This window comes from Leptosomus discolor, chromosome 3 (assembly GCF_034619465.1).
Source record: "Leptosomus discolor isolate bLepDis1 chromosome 3, bLepDis1.hap2, whole genome shotgun sequence".
NCBI classification, from domain to species: domain Eukaryota; kingdom Metazoa; phylum Chordata; class Aves; order Leptosomiformes; family Leptosomidae; genus Leptosomus; species Leptosomus discolor.
Genome location: NC_141393.1, coordinates 13,201,542 through 13,225,235, shown reverse-complemented (window position 1 = coordinate 13,225,235; position 23,694 = coordinate 13,201,542). Strand labels below are relative to the sequence as shown.

At 38.4% G+C, this 23,694-nt stretch overlaps 1 protein-coding gene across 4 annotated transcripts in view; it reads left to right on the top strand.

Annotated features, from left to right (window-relative positions):
- Positions 1-23,694, top strand: part of WDR20 (WD repeat domain 20) — a 47,897-nt gene that overhangs the window by 19,964 nt on the left and 4,239 nt on the right. For 2 of the 4 annotated variants that reach the window (XM_086463486.1, XM_086463485.1), the window contains exons 2-3: positions 9,659-9,841; positions 14,447-15,724. In XM_086463486.1, coding sequence (XP_086319612.1) covers positions 9,659-9,841; positions 14,447-15,724 — 1,461 coding nt within the window. Of the gene's footprint in view, positions 1-9,658; positions 9,842-14,446; positions 16,272-17,487; positions 17,555-23,694 lie in introns of those variants that run through there. The other 2 variants (XR_015183435.1, XM_086463488.1) reach the window with 2 other exon arrangements.

The following is a 23,694-nucleotide window of genomic DNA, read 5'->3' as shown; positions in this document are numbered from 1 at the left end:
GTTCGCACTAACTCTGGTGGCACAAGCTGGAGGAAAAAAATTGAGTCGGTTTGGAACCACTACACGAAAAGAAGGGGGGATTGCTATAGATAACTGCCTTAATTGATCAGTACTTGAGTTCTGATTTTTCTTTATAGCAAGAAATGGAATGGGAAGAGTATTAGAAACAAGAATGGAGTAAATTATATTGCATTGTATAAATCAGTAGATCCATCTGTAAGTGTTCATACAGGTCTAAAAAAAGGATTATTACAGAGGGATTTAGAGAAATGGTGAAAATTGTGATAGATGAAAACTGTGGAAATACTGAAAAGGATAGGACTGCTTATTCTAGTAAGCAGTATGAGTGCTGTGTATATAAGGAACGTTGGACATCATTGCCTCTTCCTGGGATCAAGAAAGTATTTAGTAGAATCAGAGGAGAACAAAATTCAGAACAGATAGGGTTTTTTCCACGTATTTAACTTCATCAGGATGTGTTGCTTCAGTCATCTTAAGTAAATAATGAACAGAAAGTGGGTGTTAAAACAAAAATGTGGCAATATCCGCAGTTCCATGCAGTAGTAAAAGCAAGGAAATCCTGTAAAAGGCTACTAAACTTCCATATATGCAATGCAAATGGCTTCTTGAAAGAAACCTAGGATGGACAATAATCCATTAATGCTACTTACTTCTGGAATATGTATCTGCCCACTGTTGAAGAGATGGTATTAGAGTAATAGGTCTTGGATTGTGGTCCAGTTCTGCGGTCCATTATTATGAGGTATGTATGTGCCATGACTTGTTAAATCTGTTTTAATTTTTGAGGCAGTGAGGGAAAGACCAGTATAAATAAAATAAAAATGTGACCTGTTACCCATGGTTTATTAATAGCCCTGAGGGATCATTGTTTTGAACTTAAAACTGCACAGTGAGATCTTTCTTGCATATCTCCTTAAAAAGAGCTGAGTAGGGGGAGAAGAGGAGGAAGGTGTCTGCATTGCATGCAGAACATACGTGATTCTGAATTAGGTTTCTGTTAGAGAGTTTTTTATCCAGCAGGCTGAGCTACAGTTGAGCCAAAATTCTGTAGACCAGCCACTGGGAAGAGACTGTAATACTGATATCATGCCTTCTTTTCCCTTCTTCCTATTAAAAAAAGGAGGCAACTAATTACTTAAACCAAAAATAGAATATCTAATTCAGTTCACGTCTGTTGGGAGTGTGTGATACAGTGACTATATTCAGAGTTGTTTGAGTTTAACCAGCCTGTTTACAGATTTAGTGTGGCCAAACGTGTAACACTGAACTCAGTCTCAGTTTTTATCTGAATTGATCATGTCATTAACTGACACCCACAATAAGGTGAACTTGCAAAAGGAGCTGTGAAATACTGCTTTTGTTAGCTGTTGTTCAGTATGGGGTTTTGAGTGATTGCTTCGATGCTCAGGAACAAGTTAAAGCTCTTGTGCTCTTTGTGTTGCATAGTAGAGCAGTATTGTGCAAAGTGTGATTTAAAGGATTGGAGTGCTTCTAGGGAGGAAAGGGATGGGCTTTTTTTTCTGCAGGTCTAATAAAAAATGAACTTTCTTAAATACGTAGAGACAAACAACTTTTGAAAAGTTAAGGTACAATGTCATGTCATTTCCATGAAGTTTTAGTGATTTGATTATAGTGCAGCTGAAGATTGCTGGAGTTGCTTGGAGTGCGTCCTGTCTCCTTCCTGGAGTGTGCAGGCTGTTCCGTTTCTTTCGGAGATGCTAAGCACTGCTCGCAGACCTTTTCAGGACTGACCAGGACTTACTCTGTCTGGAGAGCTGTGCTGAGGGTCGTGGGCAGTTCATTAGAACACTTTGGGTCTGACCTGACTCTTTGAACAGCGTTGTCACAAGTTGTATGTTTTGGTCTTCCACTCAAAAGGAGCAGTGTCAGCACGGGTGTGAATTTTACCAAATGAGTAACGTGTTGAATTGCAAATGTTTGAAGTTTCTAAAGGAGCAATTTCAGTGACTTGAGACTTCTGTTGGGTTGTGAAAGGCGGAAGCAGCAGCAGTGTTCTCTGCTCAGAGTGTGTGGAGGGGTTCAAAACCTTGTTTCAATTTCCCTCAACCTCCCTGGCCTACGGTAGTTCAAGTGTGTTAAAGTTCCTGTCCTACTTCAGTGCCCTTTGCCCAGTCTTACAGAGAAACAAAGGGTAAGTTGATTTTGTATGCACCTGTGAAGTGAATGGGGATTTGGAAACAAAAAAGGATTTCACTTTTTTGGGGAGTCTGCTGTTCTGGGGTTTTCAACTTTTTTTTTTTTTTTTTAAATAAAAATGTCTACTTTTTCTAGAATTAACGGTAGACTGGTGCTTTCACCTTAGATAACTTCTAATAAGATATGCTTATCTGTACTGTAACCAGATAAATATTTTGGTTTATAGCCTTACTAAAATATATTTAACATTGTTGTGGTAAGTTGTAAATCAAAGAGTCCTTTATGTGTGTTCTTTATGCTGTTCACATCCACTTTCTTGATCTTGCCAGTTATATAACCACTGGTTCAGTTAATATCATGTAGATTTATTTCAAACCAGTAAGTGCTTTTTATTGTGTTTGAGAGCTTAGAATAATTCTTCTGGAAACAGGCTATGATTATTTTATTGGATGTTTCAGAAAACTAAACTGATCTTTGCCTAAATATGGATTTATGTCCAGTTGTCTGGACTAGAGCTTTTATCTTAATGTATGTGGTCATAGTTGTGTGCTGTATGAATAAATGCTGGAATCTTGTTAAGTAATGCTTTTCTCCTTTCAAAGCTCAGGTATGTCTCGTATGGCCCCAAGTGGAAGTTAAATCTAGATGGGAGAAGAAATGCAAGTGGCTTTGCACAAAATTGATCTTTAAGACTTTGTTATGGATGAATTGTGTGGAACACCTGAAAAAAATTAGGTTAAATAAAATTACTTGGTGTCCCTGTTTTACTAACAGAGCTGTTCTTATACAGTATCCTAGAAACTCTGTCACATGCCTTAAGTGTTCCTGTTCAGCATTTAATCAAGTGCTTTGTAACTTATAAAAAACCTTCTGCAAAGATACAGGAACCTATTTATGAGGAGCAGTGTTGTTCAGGAGCGTAAATGTTCTGTTGAGTGGAAATAAGTCTTGAAATGCTTTTGTTGGGAGTGAGTATACATGCAAATTGTTTTAAACTTTAAGTGAGATCGTTCAAAATATTTATGTATGAAAAAAAGTACATTGGAAGTTATGCACTGGAGCCAAATTAATAATGATTATGTCTTGAAGATCAGGATCTTAAGATTTATGAAAGTAAAATGGCACAAATTGGCAGCTGCACTTTCTGGAGACTTTCCAGAGAAAGGAAGCTATAGAGACACACCTTAATGGAAAGTCTTTGAGGCAGTATGTTAAAAGTAGCAGATTCTTTTTCCTGCCTGCTAATTGTTTTTGTCCCAGTTTCTTTTTGATTTCCAGTGCAACTTTCATCCCTTTCTCATAGGTTCCCTTGCCTTCAATTAGAGTGGAATAAGGGAAAGTGAATGTTCATGCTTATTTTTAGTGTTACTTCATACTTGCCCTTGTATTAATTGGCAGCAAATCCAGCATTGGTTGTGCTGTTGCGAGTGTTATGCTATTAGTACTTCAATTCATAGAGTTGAAAGTTCAGCCAAATTTTAAAAACAAAACTAAAAATGAAATTATAGTTTTCTTGAGGTTTACAAATGTGACTTTAATATAAAGCAGGTGCATTGCATGCAATGTTGCAAAATAGAGACCTAAAATTTCCCTAGCATTAATGGCTTTGCAAGGCTTAGGAGACACTTAAAACTAGTCTGTGTGTAGCCACAAAACACCTATTATGCAACCCTTAGAGCTAATCACATCAGTCAAGTAAGAGCTGCTTTTTCCATACCCATTTAAGAAACTATCCTTATGTTTAAGAAACCTAAAGCTATTTATAAATAGGGCAACTTTACACATGGTGATTTTTCTGCTGGCTTTTTGTAGAATACTAAAGAGAATTTATACCTCTTTTTTTTTAGTCTGTGAGTGTTCCCAGAAGCTTTCAAACTGTTTTTTTCTGGGGGCTTCTGAAGTGGCCCTGAATGTGTGTTTACTTGTACACATGCTGTGTTCATGCTGTTGAATCTGAAGAGGTCCTGGGACTGATGTGAGTTCTTGCCAGACATTAAACTTTCTACTGAGAAAGCTAAGGCCATGAGTCAGCAGTCTGAGCTTACATGCAGTTGTATTTGTAGAAACCATTTTGTTACTGGCTGGCTATGGCACTGGCAGCTGCACTGAAAAGTGTTTTATTAGGGCTTTGTAGTTGCAGGAGGCGTTGCCTGGACTTTCTGTTGCATATCTCATAAATTGAAGCAGAACTTTTGCTCTATATCATTGCTCATTATAGAGAAAGGCAACTGTTCCTGTAGTTTTCTTCCTGCCTGAGGTTCCTTTATGACATAAACCAGACCAGTTAAGTAAGCTGGAAGTGGTCATGTTGATGCTGCCTTGGTTGATCCTAAGCTTAGGATCTCAGGGTCATTCAGGTTGGAAGGGACCTCTGAGAGTCTCTAGTCTAACCTCCTGCCCAAAGCAGGGTCAGCTACAAGATCAGACCAGCTTGAGGCAACAGCGAAGTGACTACAAATTATTCTGTTGCTAATATTAAGTAAGCTGTATTTGGGCTCTACAAAAACAAATTTAGAAATCTACTTTGATAATAAAGTAATTAGAGGGATTTCCAGGATGAAGCATTGAAGCTAGTGCTTCTGGCAGAAACGTTTGTGTACAGAAACAATGGACAGAGTTTGCCAGAAAATTCTACAAAAGTGCCTAGGATAACTTGGTGTTCTGGCTGTGTTCCTCAGCTTTCTCTGTCCTTCAGCTAGCTGTGCAGGAAGGAGAAGGAGACCAGCACAGACATGGAGGAAGAATAAACAAACTGTAAGGGCCTCCTGGTTTAGGTTTTCCCTGTCCTTGCTGATACAGTGTGCAAGTCTGTCTTGGAAGACCCTGCCCTGTTCACTGGGGGATACTGTAAAGGCAAAGTGCTGCAGCAGGGGTTACATGGCCTCTTTTTTTCAGCTAGGGTTTAAAGAACATCTGTGAAGTTCAATAAAGTTCACTTAGTAATAATTCTAAGAGTTGATTTCTCATGTTACTTGTATAGCATGATAACAAGCACAGCTTTCTCAAATTTTCTGGTTTATAGACCAGGGATCATTAAATCCCTGGACAGCAAGGTGTTGAAGAGATATCAAGCCACAGGTAGTAAGTTGTGAATTCCAGGCTCCAGAAATGCTGAGGAAATTGTTTTCAGAAGTGTAATATCTTGGTTCTTTGCGCCCTCTCCTTTATTTTGCTCTAGAGTTCTATGTACATAGCCAATCTGTAATCTGCTGTTCAAGATCAATTAATTCTCTGGACAAGAGAGATTTTTTCTTAAAGAGGATTTTTGGAAGCAAAATTTTTATTAAATGTTTGCCCTCACTTCTGAGCTTAAAGATCTAATATTCTGTCTCGATCTCACTTATAGCTATGACCTATTGAAAGCCAGTCTCCTGGCAAATGTGGTGTTAAATACTATTAAGTGTCTAAAGGAAACGTTTTGATGACTACAGTTGAAATTATCTGAGATTAAATGAATAAATAACTCCTTTTCTGGTCTCAGGGATATTTTTTAGCTTTGAAGGAAACGTAGCATCTATGATACATTTCATTCAACTAAAATCTGTAGAAAGCTGCAGATGTAAGTTAGGAAAAGAAAAGATACAGGAAGAAATCACATCTGTCAAGGAGCATGATTAAATGCTGACTTGAAATAATGTGATTCACTGGGAAATCTTAGTATGAAAGCTCTAAGTCTCGGATCAATAGTACATAAAAAGAATGAATCTTGGACAGATATTAATCTGGCTTTGACCTTAGAATTACACACAGTTACAGAACCAAGGTTGTTGATGCCCATCCTACTCAGACATTTCAGACATCAGAATCTGAAAACTTAAATACTTGTTTCAGACTGAGGTAACTGAATTTTTTTTTTCTTCCTAGTGTTTAGGTATTTAAAGCTGTGGTTAAGATGTTCTATTTGACTGCCTTTCTGCTGGAAGTCATGATTCAGGGTGAATGGGCAACTGCTAGACTGTTAGATGATTTTTTTTTTTTTTTCCTTCCTACCCCAGCAGAGTGGGTGTAATTTTGCTGAAATAGCATGCTGTGAGAGTTAACTAAATGGGTCTAGGAAGTCCTCAAAACAGTTAAATGGTTCACGCTCTATTATGACTATGAATTTATCACAAAGAACTAAATAGCAAAGTTGGTCAATTTTTCTTCAGTAAGTGTAAGATTCTCTGGAGAGTTTTAATCTGTTCAAAGATGGGACTGGGAAGTTGTTGGTGCCCAAGTTACACCAGTTTTGTTCAGCTGGATCACTGATTTTAGGCAAGTGTTGTGTGAGATTCCTCTTGTTGCCTGATAACCATTATTCCTTGTTACTTTGCCCAAGAGGTACTTGAAATACCACTGTATGTTGGAGGGAACAGACTTGTAACGCAGGTATAAGCTGGCCAAAGTGCTAATACCAGAGTCTGGTTTAGCTAAGGTACACTTCAGTGGCTTGCACAGATTTTTATTGGCAGGGAGGATGGTATTGATTCTTAGCCTTGCATTAGGTGTCCCAGCCTTCTTTCAGTCGTGATTACAAAGTGTTGCTGCCATCATGAATCATCCACAATGGAGTAAGTTTCCCAAAGTGGACAGGCTGAAATAGTACTGGGTGTTTTTTAAGAAGAAAATCTGCAAGGAACTGGGACAGAAGGCATGCAAATAGCTTGCTAACATCTCAAGCAGAGGTGAGGGTGCCTGATCTGTGCTTTTAACCTCCATGTTTGGTAACACTTGGAACCAAGATCTTTCTGTTCTCTTTCAAAGTACATCACCATTCTTCTGAGAGAGGGGCAGTTCACATCACCTTGTTCAGTAAATAGTGTCATGATTTGACAGTTATGGACTTGGATATCACGTAAAAGCTCTTTTCTGAGAATCAGCTCTTCCACAAAATATATAGCAAATGGACTTGGTGGTGAACTAATGAAGTGCTGAGTCCTAGATGCAATTGAATTTTATGAGTAAGCATTTTTCTTGTTCTTATTAAAATCCAACAGCAACCTTAAACTGTGCAGAAATAAAGAAAATGTCTCCTAGTTCTTATGCTCATTGATTCTACCCTGTCTTTCAATTAAGAGAGTTTGAGACCAGAAAAGTACTTTTGTACTTGTAGATTTGACTTATCTCCAGGAGACAACTATATTATAACTGAGAACACTAGCTGCATGTAAATAAAAGACGGGGCATCACTGGCAGTAGAAGCCTAGTTAATTCTGGGTTGAATTAGTTTATACTCCATTTAAGTTCAGACAGATTGTCACTACCATCTGGTTTCCAGAGAACAGCTAGAGCAAGCACGGTGAAGTCTGTGCTTAGATTTAATTGACCAGAATTTCATGTCTTGCTAGATCTGTTATCACACGATTTCAGAAGATGAGGAACTTCAGTCACACCAAATTTGTTGGACAACAAACCCAAAAGCTAGTGACATGAAACCTCACCCAGACAAAAGAGGAAGGTATAGTTCCAGTCTGAAAATAGCTGCCTCTTGATTCTTTGCTGCTTAAAGTGATAGTGAGGATTCAAAAGAACAACTTGGGAATACCCATGTTTTCTGCTGGCTGGGAGAGTCTGTGGTTCTCTGGTGATTCAGCATGATTCAGGCTGGGTTCTGTTTACTTTGAAAGGGATCTTCCTCCTTAAGCATTGGGTCCTGCTGGAACTTTTGTCCAGAGGACACAACCTTGAGTCTCATAGGTTAACCTTGTTAACTCTGCATTTCTCTGAGGTACAGAGGGATGCATCTCTGTGTTTCAGTAGAATGGTCTTCCAGATAGAAACGCTACCTCAGTTTTGAGAGTTATCCCTTGATAGCACTTATTTTGTGGTGATACAGGACAAGGGAGTCTTTCACAATATAAGAGATAACTGCATGGCCTTTAGGATTTGGATCTTTCAGCTTCAAATTACAGATTTACATGTGTCTGTGAATGCTCTTTGGTAGGCATGTGCCTTTATCCTGTGATCTCCCAGTAGAGCTAGTATTCTATTTAAGTTCTCCTTGAAGAGGTATTGCTAATATTCTTTTTTAACTTATAATGGATCTCTAGGCTCTGGAGAGTAACTTTTTAATCTGCTATTAATCTGCTGACTTTAGAAGTTGGAATACATCATCTCATTTTTGAGTTTTCAACCAGGAGGCCATACACCTGATTAAACTGCTTTATAATATATTCTGGAAAACATAAGTGCAACTTTAATACTGTTGTGCGTGTATGCTTAGCATGTGTATGCCATAGTTAAATTTGCCTTGGAAATGGCTCAGCTGACATGGTGCACTGTGTAGCTAGTTAAAATTTTTCCCTATGGACAGGTCTATTTTGTCTGTGTAACTCCATGCACACCAAGGATTTGCAGCTCTTTAGACCTCATCCTCGAAGGTTTCGTGCGCTGGAGCAATTTTCTTTTATGTGACGCTTGTCCTGTTCCTCAAAGAAGTTTCATTTGTTACATTGCTGGCCCGATTTCCTCTGACAGAAAAAGTATTTATCAAAATTAGAATCCAAGTCCCAGATCACAGCTACATCTCGGGTTTGTAATGTTGTTGAGTATCTGCAGCTTTCTAATTACAGAGTCTGAACCTAGTAAATAGGGAGGCGTGGTTTTTTAAAAAAAAAAGTTTGAACCTGGTGTGTGATCTTGGATATTAAATGTGTGGGTTTTAATCTCTGGATGATGAAAGATTAGGTTGTCTGTTCAGAAGTGATATGGGGATAAACACGGGTTACACAACTGAGAGAGCATTTTAAATTGCTTTTCTGTTCCTTTTGATTCTTCTGACACTTTAGTGCCAGATCTTCAGTTGTTGTGTTGAAGTTCCTCCGTTTTGTTAGCACTTATTTTGTCTGAGCTATATTTGAATTCTGTGTTCAGTGTCAGAAGCACAATTACTCTGTAGCTTAATGGCTTGGAATGTATTTTGTAATCACAGTATCAGCATCTTGAGTCAGTGTTCCTCAAAAATGTTCTCCTAGGATCTAGTTGATAATTTTTTTAATTATTGAGACTGATACCCTGTGTTCGCCTGTTACAAAAGGATAGACTTGCAGTACAGGAATTATGATTGAGAGTACACTGTTTTTAATTCAAAATTGGTTGTACTTGAGAAAGCTGCTACTAGGAAAGTAGAAGATATCTTGTCGCTGTGCGATGGAATGCGTCTTCAGGCAGGAGAAGCTGTCTGGGAATAGGTTGATCTTGAGAACTCACTGGAGCCTTTGTGTTACTGAATCGTTGTTGTTGGTTTGTCACGTGATGTAGTTGCAAAGGCCAGGTAGGTATAGTGTTCAGCAAAATTGAAAACCACAAATATTATTGCATTATATGAAAAGCTAGATGTTTCGATGACATCTCAGATGTCTTTGATAAATACAAAGGTGCTTTTTAAAGTAGGGTTTTGTGACTGTAAATTGTTGCTTAGTATAACCACTGTTTGCAAATAGAACTGGTTATATGCACACATTGTGATAAACTCTGTTAATTCTGTTTGCTCTCTTTGCAGGCTGCGGACTTGAGTAAACCGATAGACAAAAGGATATACAAAGGAACACAACCTACATGCCATGACTTCAATCACTTAACAGCCACAGCAGAAAGTGTGTCTCTTCTAGTGGGCTTCTCTGCAGGCCAGGTCCAACTTATAGACCCCATTAAAAAAGAAACTAGCAAATTATTTAATGAGGAAGTAAGTAGAAATCTTAACATTGTTGCATGCAATCTATTTGTGATACTAAAGATCTTAGATTCTCCAAGTTCTGTAGGTAGCTCCGTTTGCCTATACAGCTTATCACTCAGTCACTATTGTTTTTCAGCAGTTTCGTTGGCTTGGCATACCTACACAAAAATGTTATTCATGAAGGGATCTTTGGTGTTTAAGACGAAAAATTGGGACTTCCTAGTTTGGGTAATACTGTAACTAGAGTTAATGACAGTTAACTGATGGCAAAAAGGTCTACAAATCTAAATGTTGCAGCATGTGCTCTGCAGTCAGTTGTTTCTGAGGCTTCTGGTTCTGAATGAAGAAGAAAACATTTAAGCCCCTATTTAACTAATACATTGCAGTCAGAATGTTAAATAATTTAATTTTTATGGTCAGGATGTAAGAGCAGAAAGTCTATATCAAGGATTCCTGAAGGCTTGCTTGGCTAAGACTGGGATATCAAGCTGACTGCTGCATAGAAAAGGCTGAAGGCTTATGAGGTGTTGGCCATGTGCTGTTCCTGAAAGAAACTCTCCATATGGTTTTTCTGCTGCTGTGCAATAAGGAAAGATAGAAGGGAGTGCTATGGGGGGACTAATGCCAAGTTACAAGACCACTGGCTCTAATTATCTGGTAGTATTGGCATTCTTAGAAGAGTAAGTGTCTGGATGCTGACAAGGAAAGAAATCTGGCAACTGGTACAACTTTTGACAGCGTTTCTACAGAGGATTAGCTGTGGGGAATTTGAGTGGTTTGGAGAGGTGATGATTGTTTTTTGGGGGGTGGCTTTTTACTCATTTTTGTATTTTAATCCAGCTGCAGATGAGTTGTTGGGGGGGTGATAGCAAACAGCTTTGCAGGTCTGTTTGTTTTTTTTTTTACTAAATTTCAAGTCTAGATAAGAGCTTTGCAGATGAAGTTAAGCCTTGCTCAGCTTTCAAACTGAGCAAGTGTCTTTCCCACCTCAGAGAGATGTGTTGCCTTGTTCTGTCTTTGTGCAAAGAAGATAGAAGTATTGTTCTCAATGGGGATGTTTCATAATTAGAACTGTCTAATTCCTCCTCAGCTTTCTAAAAGTAGCTACATCTAGATCAGAAGAGGGTGTTTTTCTTCTTACCTAGCCTTTTCCCACCTGCTCTGTCTCTCTGCTTGTGTTGAGTGGGAAACAGTGCTGTGGAATCTTTTAATATTGCATGAAGTACTCTGTTTGGTAGAAACCTTTGTGGAAGTAGTTGAAATGTTTGTTTTTAGCATTGTCCTAACACCTCTTCTCCCTGCACTACTGCCCCCCCCCCCCCCCCCCCCCCCAAACTCCCCCCCCCCAAACCAAAAAACCTCAAACTTTGTCATTGGTGCAGCTTCACCACTGGGAGTGCTAGTCTGGATGTGAACAAGTTACTTGTGTAAGTACAGCTCTGATTTAATTTTGTATGATGTAGTGTAAGTATTACAAATAGCTGTAGGAATACTATAACCAGCTGGAGTTTCGTATCACAGAGCAGTTCCTATTCTTGTAGCTGAACTGTAGTTATTTGAGAGAAACTACTGCTGAAATACATAAACGTCCAGCGTATTTACCTGCCTTGGTGTTGTTTGACTGTAGTGTCTACAGTGTAAAGCTGCATTGCAGGCTGAATAGTTCTTGTGATAGTCCACAAATGATGGAAGCACTGAAGTCACTTCCATTAGACAGTATTGTCTTTTCTCTGTTCTATAACCAGCATTACTTCACTGTGGTGGGAATACATCTTTTGACAGTTTGGAAATTAAATGAGATTATCTATTTTCTACAAAGCTAACATAAGGATTTGCTCAGTGCTAGCAAAACTGTGTGCAGAGTAGGCTAGAGTTAAATGACAAATTCTTGTTTCCTACACTGATCTTATCTGTAGTTACAACAGATTCTAAAGCTTTTATGTATTTTTAATCTGTCAGTTACAGTATTGAAGTTTGACCTGGATGTGTTTGGAAGTTCTGGATTGTATCTAAAAGCCATTTCAGAGAAACATCAGTGAGCATTTCTGTTTGAGCCAGTTCATTTGCTCCAAGACGAAGGTGCCTGTTGGGTTTTGAATGTCTTTAGAGTTTAGAGGATGTTTGAGAATAAACATGTCTTCATAGGCAGAAGGTGGTCTAAATGAGTGCTTTACCTCTTTTGACAGATTTAGCAGCAGTGCTAGAGGTAGTAGAACTCACCTCCTGTCCTGTTAGTAATTTGGTGATTCAGGTAGCCCAAAGCTCGGTTTTGGCTATCACCTATGGTAAAGCAATCAGGATAGCACTTAAATGTATGTGATAGGGGAAAAAACGTAACCTGTTGTGACACAGAAAGCTATGTTGAACTTAGGCTGCGTTAAGGCCTATTGCTTTTTAACTTGTTACTCTTCCCTTTTTTTTTGTAATTCTATTGATATAGAAGACTATAGGGACTCGAAAGGCTGAGGTGAGTGATACTGTGCAGCTTGTGGCTGCCTACCTGAATCAATCTGTATCAACAGTGGTATTCCTTCTAGCTGTGTCAGAATTACATTAGTGGTATTTTCTTATTCCCAAAACCACCCAAGTATACCTCACAGATTCAGTTGTTTCCAAGTGGTAGTTGGTTATTCTCAAGCTAGCCAATTGAATTATGTTTCTTTCATCTTACTTTTTTATTACTGCTGAATTTAAAGCTCTGCTGGCTGAGAAGGACATGAGTTGTAGCCACTTGCTACGTATCAGCTTAAAGTCTCTCTGCATCTTGTCTCCTTGAGCCAATCTGTTCTCATGGCAGATTGCAATGTTCTGTTTTGTTCGTAGCCTCCTTGAAGTAAAGATCAGGTTTGCACGGTTACTGTACAGTATTTAAGGTTGCGTAGACCAACAAGGTTATGGATTTAAAATGCCATTTCTAGTATAAAAGTTGAGCAACTGCACTTATGAGTCAAGGTTGTATGTCAGGGTGAGCTGCTCTAGTAGAGGAGAGCAAGAAGTTTTGCTTTGTTGCCATATTAGCAATGGCAACAAAATGGTAGTTTCATAACAAGAAGGCTATTGCCTATAGCAAGCCAGATGGGCTGATGTTCCCTGTCCATGTTGTCTTGGTGTGTGCCAGGTAACTTACTGTCTAATTTCTGCTATCATCATTCCTGAGACATGAATGATATGTATCAATGCACACATGACAAACTGTTTAAAGTCTCACAACAGAAGCTCAGAATGTGTGGTTTTAAAGCTACCGCATTTGAGGAAAAGTGCCCAGATTAAGTTAGATCTCTCGGCTCTCGAGTATAAAATGGCTAATTTAACCAATGCGGAGTTGCAGAAGAGAAGCTTCCTGGTCTTACACTGAGGTTGGCAGCAGCAAAAGTATAATCTAAAATGACCAGGTGCTGCTTTCCAGTGATAGTCTCAGACCCAGAATGGATAACAATCAGTGCATTATCCATTAGTTTGGGGTTTTGTGACAAACAGCATAGCAAGGTTTTGGGGGGATGATTTTTTTTTTCTTCTGTGTTTTTTACTGCTTTTGTAACTTATTATGGTATTTCCTTAGGCTCTTTGTATTTGCATTCTTGCCTTTTGTGTAGCTTACCTCCTTTTTTTTTTTGACTACAATCAATCTATGCCAAATACAAATCTTGAAAGTGCATGTAAAGAATTACTTGTCTCCCAAGTTGCAGTTGAGTGATGCCATGACTGACTGGGTAAGTTTTAGAAGTCCACCAGAACTACACTGGCAAACTCAAGGAGTCAAACTTTATCTTTCTGTTCCCACAGCACTGAAGACATTATGATCAGGAATGTTTGTTTAATGTGTGTGTTCATTCTTTTGTGATGATGGACTCTCTTAAAATGTTTTTCTTTAAAGGGAACTTCTTAAGCAGGTGGTAACTGGGAGTATTGACAGGTCCTTGGCTAATGAGTGAAAGTAATTGGAGGATGGGGATTCCAAGGTGAAGAGTATGTGGGTCCTTCTGAATTTACTGAACTGCGTGTGTTTAACTCCTGACTTTCCAGCCACGTAATAACGGGGTGTTATGTCTATGTAGCTTTTGCTCCCTGATTCAGTAAAAGCTGGTAAAGGCTCCTAAAGCCTCTTTTTATTCTTTTTTTTTCTTTTTTTCCAGAGGATGGATTTTATTTGTGATTTCAGATAAAACCAGAGTCTAAATTTACTGTTGTTGATTCTTAACCAGTTTGCTGTGTAGTACAGATGAGTAACTGCCTTTTTTCCCTTTAGCTTATTCTGTGTTTTCTGGATTGTTTCCTTTTTTGCTCTTCAACCTACACAGCGAAAAATAAACCTAAGAGCACTATCTTTAGATTCATAACAACAGATTGGCTTGATTTGAAGTATGTTCTTTGTGGAATGTGACTGGACCATAATGGTAGCCTTTGCTAGCACTTTGTCTAAAAATTTATTTTCTCTTTACTGCCTGATAAGGTTGTAAGTTTTTGCAAATACAGTCACATAGCTCCTTTCTAGAAAGTTGAGTTCACTTTGCTTAAGTATTGTTCCTCATCCCCTAGAAAGCTTGAGATTTACCATTAATCATTAAAACTTTAATTTTCAGACTTTCTGATGTGTATCTTCTTTGTTTTTCACAGAGACTAATAGACAAGTCCAGAGTAACCTGTGTAAAATGGGTACCAGGTTCGGAAAGCCTTTTCCTAGTAGCCCATTCCAGTGGCAATATGTACTTGTATAACGTGGAGCACACTTGTGGTACCACAGCCCCGCACTACCAGCTACTTAAACAAGGAGAAAGTTTTGCAGTTCACACTTGCAAGAGTAAATCCACAAGAAACCCTCTGCTTAAATGGACAGTAGGTGAGGGTGCCCTGAACGAATTTGCCTTTTCCCCAGATGGGAAGTTCTTGGCGTGCGTGAGCCAGGATGGTTTTCTTCGTGTATTTAACTTTGATTCAGTGGAATTGCATGGTACAATGAAAAGCTACTTTGGAGGACTGCTGTGTGTGTGTTGGAGTCCCGATGGGAAATACATAGTGACAGGTGGAGAGGATGACTTGGTAACAGTTTGGTCTTTCGTGGACTGTCGAGTAATAGCGAGAGGCCACGGACATAAATCGTGGGTCAGTGTTGTTGCGTTTGACCCATATACCACTAGTGTAGAAGAGAGTGACCCGATGGAATTTAGCGGAAGTGACGAGGATTTCCAAGACCTTCATTTTGGCAGAGATCGAGCAAATAGTACGCAATCTAGGCTATCCAAAAGGAACTCTACAGACAGTCGTCCAGTGAGCGTTACGTATAGATTTGGTTCAGTAGGCCAGGACACACAGCTCTGTTTGTGGGATCTTACAGAAGATATCCTCTTCCCCCACCAACCTCTCTCAAGAGCAAGGACACATACAAATGTCATGAATGCCACAAGTCCACCTGCTGGAAGTGGTGGAACTAACCCAGGAAGCAATGGAAACAGTATCACAACACCTGGAAACTCTGTACCCCCTCCTCTTCCGCGGTCAAACAGCCTTCCACACTCGGCAGTCTCAAACGCTGGCAGTAAAAGCAGCGTCATGGATGGTGCCATTGCTTCTGGCGTTAGTAAATTTGCGACCTTATCGCTACACGATCGGAAGGAAAGACACCATGAAAAAGATCACAAGAGAAATCATAGCATGGGACATATATCTAGCAAGAGCAGTGACAAACTGAACCTAGTTACTAAAACCAAAACGGACCCAGCTAAAACTTTGGGAACACCTCTCTGTCCCCGAATGGAAGATGTTCCCTTGTTAGAGCCTCTTATCTGTAAAAAGATAGCACATGAAAGACTGACTGTGTTAATTTTTCTTGAAGACTGTATAGTCACTGCTTGTCAGGAGGGATTTATTTGCACATGGGCAAGGCCTGGTAAAGTGGTAAGTTTTAATCCTTAATGCTGCATCAAAGAACTAGAACTCTGAATAGGTAGTTTTCTTGAAAATATAAATGAATGTTGAATATAAAATTTCTTTATGCTTAATGTAAAAAAAAAAATAATAAAAAAATCCTCAGAGCCATACTTTTGGATACTGCATGCCATATTTCTGAATGATTTGAAGTGTCTTGGATACAATTATTAAGTATAGTTGCCTTCCAGCAGAAGAAATAAATACTGTGCATTGAAACTATTGATCAGTGTTCTTATACTTAAGCATAACCACAATATGGTGAAAGCTATTTATGTAAAAAATTAAGTAAAATCTGTCAATCACTAAATTATAATCCTTCTAATGTTTTCTGCAAAATAGAGCACTCCCAATGACAGTAGCTTATGAAAAGCTGCTGCTTTTAAGTCTAATGACAAATGTGAGCCTCTGAAAAAATTAAAACCAAAGTATTTTATTACTCCGTACTTTTCTGTGGTGGCCTGCCATTAATGTGAAACCGCTTCTTATTAAAACATCAGCCATTTTATGCACAGATTTGTGAGCCCTTTACTGATTGTAGTTTATGTTCTTGGAATTGTGAATCAGTATTATCAAGGAACTCTTAATTTTAGCCAGGTCTTGATTTATGTATTTGTTCAGTTACGGAAAATCACGCAAGCTTTCTCTAAGTAGTTTCAGTGTTACGTTACTGTCAGTTTTGTTAGGCAATTTGATCATTGAAAGATCGTGCTTTTTGATGGCACCTGTTCTATCAGTTGAACCTTCATTAAAATATATTACTAGTTTTAACTCTTGTTGTAAATGCACTTGAACGCAGTTAAAACTTTTTTTCTGTCCAGTGTACAGCAAGCTAAATTTTGAATGAAGCAAAATGTGGTCATTTTATTAAAAAGTGCTTTGTGCTACAATAGCGTTGTTTGCCAGCAACATTTGAAAAGAATAGAACTATGAAAACATTACTAGAGTTGATCTAGCAAAAAGGACCATTATTTTTGTGAAAATTTCTGAAAGGGCATGTAGGTTATCACCTGAAGAAAAAGTAAGAATCTGGTAATACCTGAATATTACCATGTTGGGCAACCTAAATGAAAATCTGATGTTCATTAGGTTTTAACCGTTTGGTTCATAAATTTGACTTTTGAAGTGGAGGTACTGTATATATTTAGATACCACATCTTCATTGCTATAAGCTTTTAAGTAAAACTCAATAATTTTTCTTAAAACTGTTTGTATAATGTAGGTTTCTTTGAGACGTTATCAAATTTGTCACAACATAGGTATGCGTAGAGAGCTATATCCGCTCTGCATCTTAATGCATAAAGGTTCAATCAAAAACTAAAAATTGTAAACCCTTTTCTGGAGAAAAGGGAGGAGGGTGTTACCTAAAAGTATTCTTTGCCTAAGAACTACAGATCCAGCATCAATTTACTACAAAGAAAAAAAAAAAGGCAGCAGCACCCCCAAAACACTGTAAACTATTTAAAATGTTTGTCTTAAATGAAAATACTAAAGCAGTTATTGCCTCTGTGACTCAGTGCAATTCTTACGAATTACCTTCATACACGTACAGCAGTGCCTCAGATTTCCATCGCGACCTATATTTTCTTTGTTCTAAAACTTTCACGTACTGCTAAACGCTACACCGTTAACTTTATTTTCAGTGGCTGAGGTGGGTTTTGTTAGACTGGGTATAACTTAGATATTTTTGTGTATTGACTTTGATTTGGAATATGACATTTCAAATATTTCAGAGATAAAGTATGCAGTACCAAAAATCAGGATTTATGTATTGGCCAATATGGAAAACTTTAATTACAGGTAAGTAATTTTCATGCTGAAGTTATCACTTTCAAAATTAATATATTGCACACTGATGTAAATGCCATATTGTTTAGGAAGTATTTACTTAGAAATTTTGAAATGAATTTGTTTTTCTGATTTCACTTGCATTTCTAGCGAGCTCACTCTGCTGGTAAAATCTAAATTTTGGTGGCATGTTTACAGGGCTTTGGTAGGAAAATATTTGTGCCAGAAGGACGTTATGAACATCCTTTTTGTTTGTAGGAAAGCACTTAATTTTATTTAATGAAAATTGTCAAAGTATAAAACACTCATGGTAATGTCTTTCTTACTGGGTTATATACCGTTCATTTCTGTTTTGCCAGCTGTTTTATCTTAGGCTATCCCATTACTCTGGGGTTTAAAGCTGCTATTTCTAGTCTTCCTTTTGAAATATGGGTCCCCAAGTGATCTTAAAACTCAGTCACTTTTTTTGTCTGCCAACTCTAGAGTGAAAGCCTCTGCATCTTGCTGCTGCTTCCATCATTGCCTCAAAAGGCCTGCATTAAATTCATGCCACTGCCAGCCTAAAGAAAGAGTTGAGTGGAGAGCTGAAGCAGGCTCGCAGTGTCTTAATGTAATTTCCATTGAGCCAGTGCTACCTTTCCCTCTCATTTTTAATAGTCATCAAAAGACATGCTGGATAATTGGTCAGTGAATGACAAGTTCTCATCATTTTTGTGGCTGGGCTGGTGCCGCCCTTAGTGGGGGCGGAAAAAATAAATCCAGAAACAACTCTTCAGCTGTGACCCTTATGGTAGTTGATAGCTGTACAGTGCTTACCGGGTGTCCTGACTGTTTATAAACTTTCCAAATTACTGCTTCAGTGTGTACATAATCATACCTTGAGCTTCCTCACTGGATGTACCATTCTTGCATTGCACTTCCAGAACTGTTGTACTAACTCCCTGCCACAGTGAGGTGACGTGAATGGCAACATTCAATGAGGAGCAAGTTGAGTGAGGCTGAGGGTTCATTAGTTTCAATTTTTTTACTCTCATTTTTTTGGTAGCCTGTTTCTGCAGAAGAAGGTTCAGGGTGGTGAGAAAGATAGGTTGCCTTAACAAGAGTATGTTGTTTTTCTCAACACAGAGGTGACAGGTAACTGTCACCTCTCCCCCGTCTTTCCCAGGCTCTGGTGGGAAACCTACGTGGGATTATAGAACTGTTCTATTAATCTGAAAATGCATAAAAATAATTCTAAAGGAGCCAAGGTGAACTTCATGTGCTATCATTATAGCTGCTTCAAAGTGAATTACAGGACCTGCAGAAGCAGTTTTAAAAAACCAACAGAAGTAACCCTCAAAACCCCTGAAAAACCAAAGTGGTACCTGGATATGCAAAACAAGCTTTCTCTGAACTCAGTGGTCAGAGGAACTATCTGTGTGACTTCTGTGTTTGACTTCAGCATTAGCTGTTCACCATCTTGTGCAGTGACTCCATTGTATCTGAATGGAAGTTGCTGATCAGTTGTTTCCTCTGTAGGAAAGCTCAAGGTAAGATTGGCCAGCAGTGTGAACAGGTGAAATGGCAGTGTATAACCTAGCAAGATAAACATGCTACCGTTTTGTAAAACAAATGCACATGGAATTTATTTATTTGACTTGTTGTACAGGAAAACTTAGGCTTAAATTATAACATCCTTGAATTTTCTAGTTAACTACAATTGTAGTACAGTATCATGTTTTAGTATGACTTCTGTTTTAGTGAAAGTACTTAAACATTCATGTACTATATTTGAGTGAGGTGAGCAGCTATACATACTAATTCTTCCTCAATGGAAAGGAGCATTTCATCATTACAATTGAAGTTCAATTGCTGGTATTTAAGTGCTATCAAATAGATTTCTTTCAACGTGATACGGTATCTGTATAAACTTCAGGGACGATTATCATAGAACTGAAAGACAGCTATATGACTTCAGGTTACCACACTAAAATTTGAAGCTTTCTGTAATGTGCATGATAGCAAAGTTGCACATCGCACACCCGCGTTATCAGGGTGAATCTAAACCTAGTACACTGGTGGGATGTTTATAGCGAGGTGTGCGTGTTTGTGCGTGTGCGTGCGTGAGGAGGTGTGCCCGGTGGCTCCAGTAAAGCCAGGAGAGATCATGACCCTGTAAAGGGTTTATGATGGGGATGTCTGCATTAGGAAATAACATGACTTTTACTAAACACTTTTTAGAAAACCCATGTTCTGAAATATCACCTCTTAAAATTTGATTATGTACTTGGAATGACTGTATATGTCTGCCCCTCTAACAACATAAAGCTACTAAATTAATATTTTAAATGCTGGCCTGCTTATGTTACAGTAATAAAATTTGTGTCAGTTAATTTACTGTCAATTTACGTGTAAAGATTAAACTATTTTTTTCTGCATTTTATGAATTCTGTATACTGGAGTTTGTTAAGGATTGACATGTTAGGTGATACTGTACAAAATTGTATTGACTACCTTTAGTGAAAATCAAAAGTAAAATTCATATGTATTTCCTTTTTACACTTCCATTTAATTTCTTGACAACTTGAATAAATTTCATAGAGCCTTTCTAACATGAACTATTGTTAATTTAACTGTTGCAATAATTAAGCTTTAAGAAGTATTGTTGGTATATTTATAATTTCAAGAAGATCATGTTTGTTTCATACTGCTTATTTTTAGCTGTTCTATTGTCACTGTTACAGCTGAAAAACTTTACTAAATACTTGACAGTACAAAATAACTTGCTGGGGTTGTCCTCTGTATACTGATGTTAAATAAAAATGTGTGATTGAACTGTAAATGTAGATAACTTTCAATAGTCCTTTCCACATTTGAGTTTTAATTTATCTTGCAGTCCTTAGGTGGTCTTATGTTATCATACTGTGCTGAACAAACGGCCACCATGAAAGCTGTTAACTTGCCGTATTTTAAAGGAGTTGATTGCATCCTGTAACCTGCTCTGAGTAAATGTTTCACTTCATCTCAAGATGATGCATACATTTTGGTGTTTAAATCTTGCTGATGAGGTCACATCTCATTGTACTATTTTTTTTCTAGGACTAGAGTAATATGAAACGGAATACTTGCCAAACCACTTACCAAACTTGTTTAAACTCAGATTCAGTAAAACACGGACAGGAATGTATCTTGATTCTCTCTGCCTACCTGTCAGATAGGAGCTGGGGCAGAGTGTTGTCGTTTCTTCTAGGACTCTACAGGAGCTCTTTCCTCTATGGACTCTGGTGCAGGGCATGTTCTTCATTCCAGCTTCAGATTGTGATGTTTACCCAGTGAATGCTGAATTTACAGCCCTGAGGATATGGCTCACTCAGATGATTCAAGCATTTGCCATCTAGAAGAACTGTGGCTAGTCTAGAACTAAACTGGTCTGAACTAAAACTAAACTAGTCTAAAACTTTGGCTGCAAAACTTCGTGGAACCAATTTAGGCAGAGACGTTGCCCTTCCATCTGGGTGGACTAGGGATTGTGTCCTCCTTGCAGCAGTAGTTCTGTGTAAATGGATGGAGGAGCCAAACAAAAATATTTACTAAAGTGTTTCAAGGGCACTTTTAAGAAATTTCAACGAAAAATTTAGTTACTTTGGGCCCAGCCTAATTGAGGTAGGACTGTTTGTCTCTTAGGCAAAAATACTCTGTAGACTAAAGCTGAGGAAATCATCTTTCTTATGGGAACTTGAGAACTTTCTGGTATTTCAGAAGGTATTGATGGACCACTGTGATGGTCTCTATATATAACATATATGCATATTGAAGAAGAGGTAGCAGTGGAGGAACAAAATTAAATCCATCCTGAAAGCTTCTGGGAACATGGAGTTGCATCAGATGATGCAAGAACCTGTTGGCTGGACCAGTTCCTCAGCAGTCAGTGTGAGCATGAAACAAAACTTCCACAAGTTCTGTGGTCATAGAAGATACTTTGGCAAAAGATGTCATGCAACACGGAAGTGTCATCTTGCTTGTCTTTATTTAATAACCTCGCACAATAACCTCAAGGAAATAACTTGTATGATCACATCGTTTTCTGGTTTTTGAAGTTGAATTTTAGGTAGGTGCTGATCAACCTTATTCATTTGGCTCATTTCTTCTGATAAGACCACACTTACTTTACAGCGAACCCAAATGAGGTTGCCTTAAGTCATATGCTTTTCCCTGAGGTTTTCTCTGGTTTATCTCAGTTTCATTATTTTCCAATATGAAAATATTAAACCGTACTGACTTTTGTAGTTCGAGGAAACTAGAGAAACAGCTGTTCCTACGCATGTGAGCCCTTACTGCCTCAATGAAGCTTAAGGTCTATTGCTCGAGGCAGATCAGGTTCCTGCTGGCAAAAGCCTTTTTTGCTTTTCCCAGCACAGAAGTAGTTGCATTTTAAATTATTTTTCTTTTGTCTTACTGCATATCTTCCATTTGCCAATCATATTCTAGTCTCAAAGTAATCTTACCTAGTACCACTAGACAGGTTTTTAGTCTCTCTGCTGGTTTTATAGCAGCTTTGGCTTTTCTTTTTGTTGACAATGAGTAAAATGGCGATAATGGTAACCTCTGTTAGGAGAAACTCCTGTATGTACGCAGAAGAGAAGTTGCAAGTGAAAGGTCCTTGATGCTACTACATGCTTTTACAAGATCTGGTGTCAAATGGTTTAAGTGTTTATACTTCTCTGTAACACTGCTAGAACAAAGAAGAAAAAGGCAAATGGAAGACAAGTAACAGATTCAAAACTCTTAGTGAACACATAGACTGTGTAAAGATAGGTATCAGCTTTGTATCTCCCTAAATACCATACCAAATATTTCTGTGGTATGTTACGTGAATATTCAGCATGTGCTTCCTTGAACGTTCTCAAATAATTTTATGACTCCATTACAGATTAATATTTGATATAGTGAGCAGATGCAGTTCAGAGACTTATGCTAATAAATGTTCATTCATTTGGATAAGAAACTGTTGGAGATTTTGTTCATGCAAATCTTAAGACCAGTTCAGCTGATTTGACTGCAGAATATTAAGCAAATGTGAAAAATCTCATTCTGTTTTGGCACATTATTATTGCTCAAGTACTGTATTGGACCGTGGGCTCCTTTGTCAAGCAAAGGTCTCAGTCCAGATTACTTTTTCAAATTATTCCAGGAATATCACAGTTCTGGACAAGAATAAACTACCCATGGAATATACTTCAAATAATAAATTCCCATTATTTCATATCCTGGCAACAGCAGAAATGCTGTAACGAATCAATGCCACTTTTGTGTGGGCATTTGATATTTCGGACTTTTTTTTTAATTGGTTTAGTTGCGGTAGTGAAGTAGTGTACTGGGAGCCCTTTTTACATTGGTTGGTTGTTACATTGGACCCTTTGCTTTCTTTTTTTTTCTACCTTTCCATTTCAAAACACAGCAGGAAAGCTGCGCAGAGCTCTGACATCCAGCGAGTTACCCAGTGTCAGCTGCGCTCTTTGATGGAAGGAGCGCGCTCTTGTCCAGGGCGCAGGCTGTGCGGGTGCCGAGAGCAGGTAGACATTAACTTCCCATGTCCTGCTCGTGTCCAAACTTGCAGTTTATTATCTAGATTAGTGAAACTATGAGTGAGTCCATCTTTGCCTCCAATTAATCCCATTCTAACTTACGAAGGAAATATTAACTTAGTAGTTACTGATGCCTTTTTTCTTAGTAGTATCTTCACAACTTTTTTTTTTTTTAATATAGCAATTAAGTGCTGATCTTTCATAGAACTAGTTTCTGTTGTGAAACCATGTTTCGTATCTTTGGAAAAAAAAAAAAAACAACTTTTGGCTGGAGCATGTGTGGTATTTAAAAAAAAAAATAAAAATACCCGCCCCTGCACTGAATTGTGCAGAGAGTTAGTCTTAACGCTGCTGCAGGTATTTCTGAACAGACCACAGCTCTGAGTGCCGTGAACCTTGGGTGGAAATGACCTTACTGATCACGTTTGTTATAGTGCTTCATTCCTACCCATGCAAGCCTTTTTTTACCAAATACGCGAAGTCCTGTGTGTTTTGGGAAGCCAGGGAATGCATAGGTAAACACGGGATACCCTAGCATGAGGGCCGGAGCAGCCTGTGTTCGGTGCTCTCAGATCGCTGACTGACGTA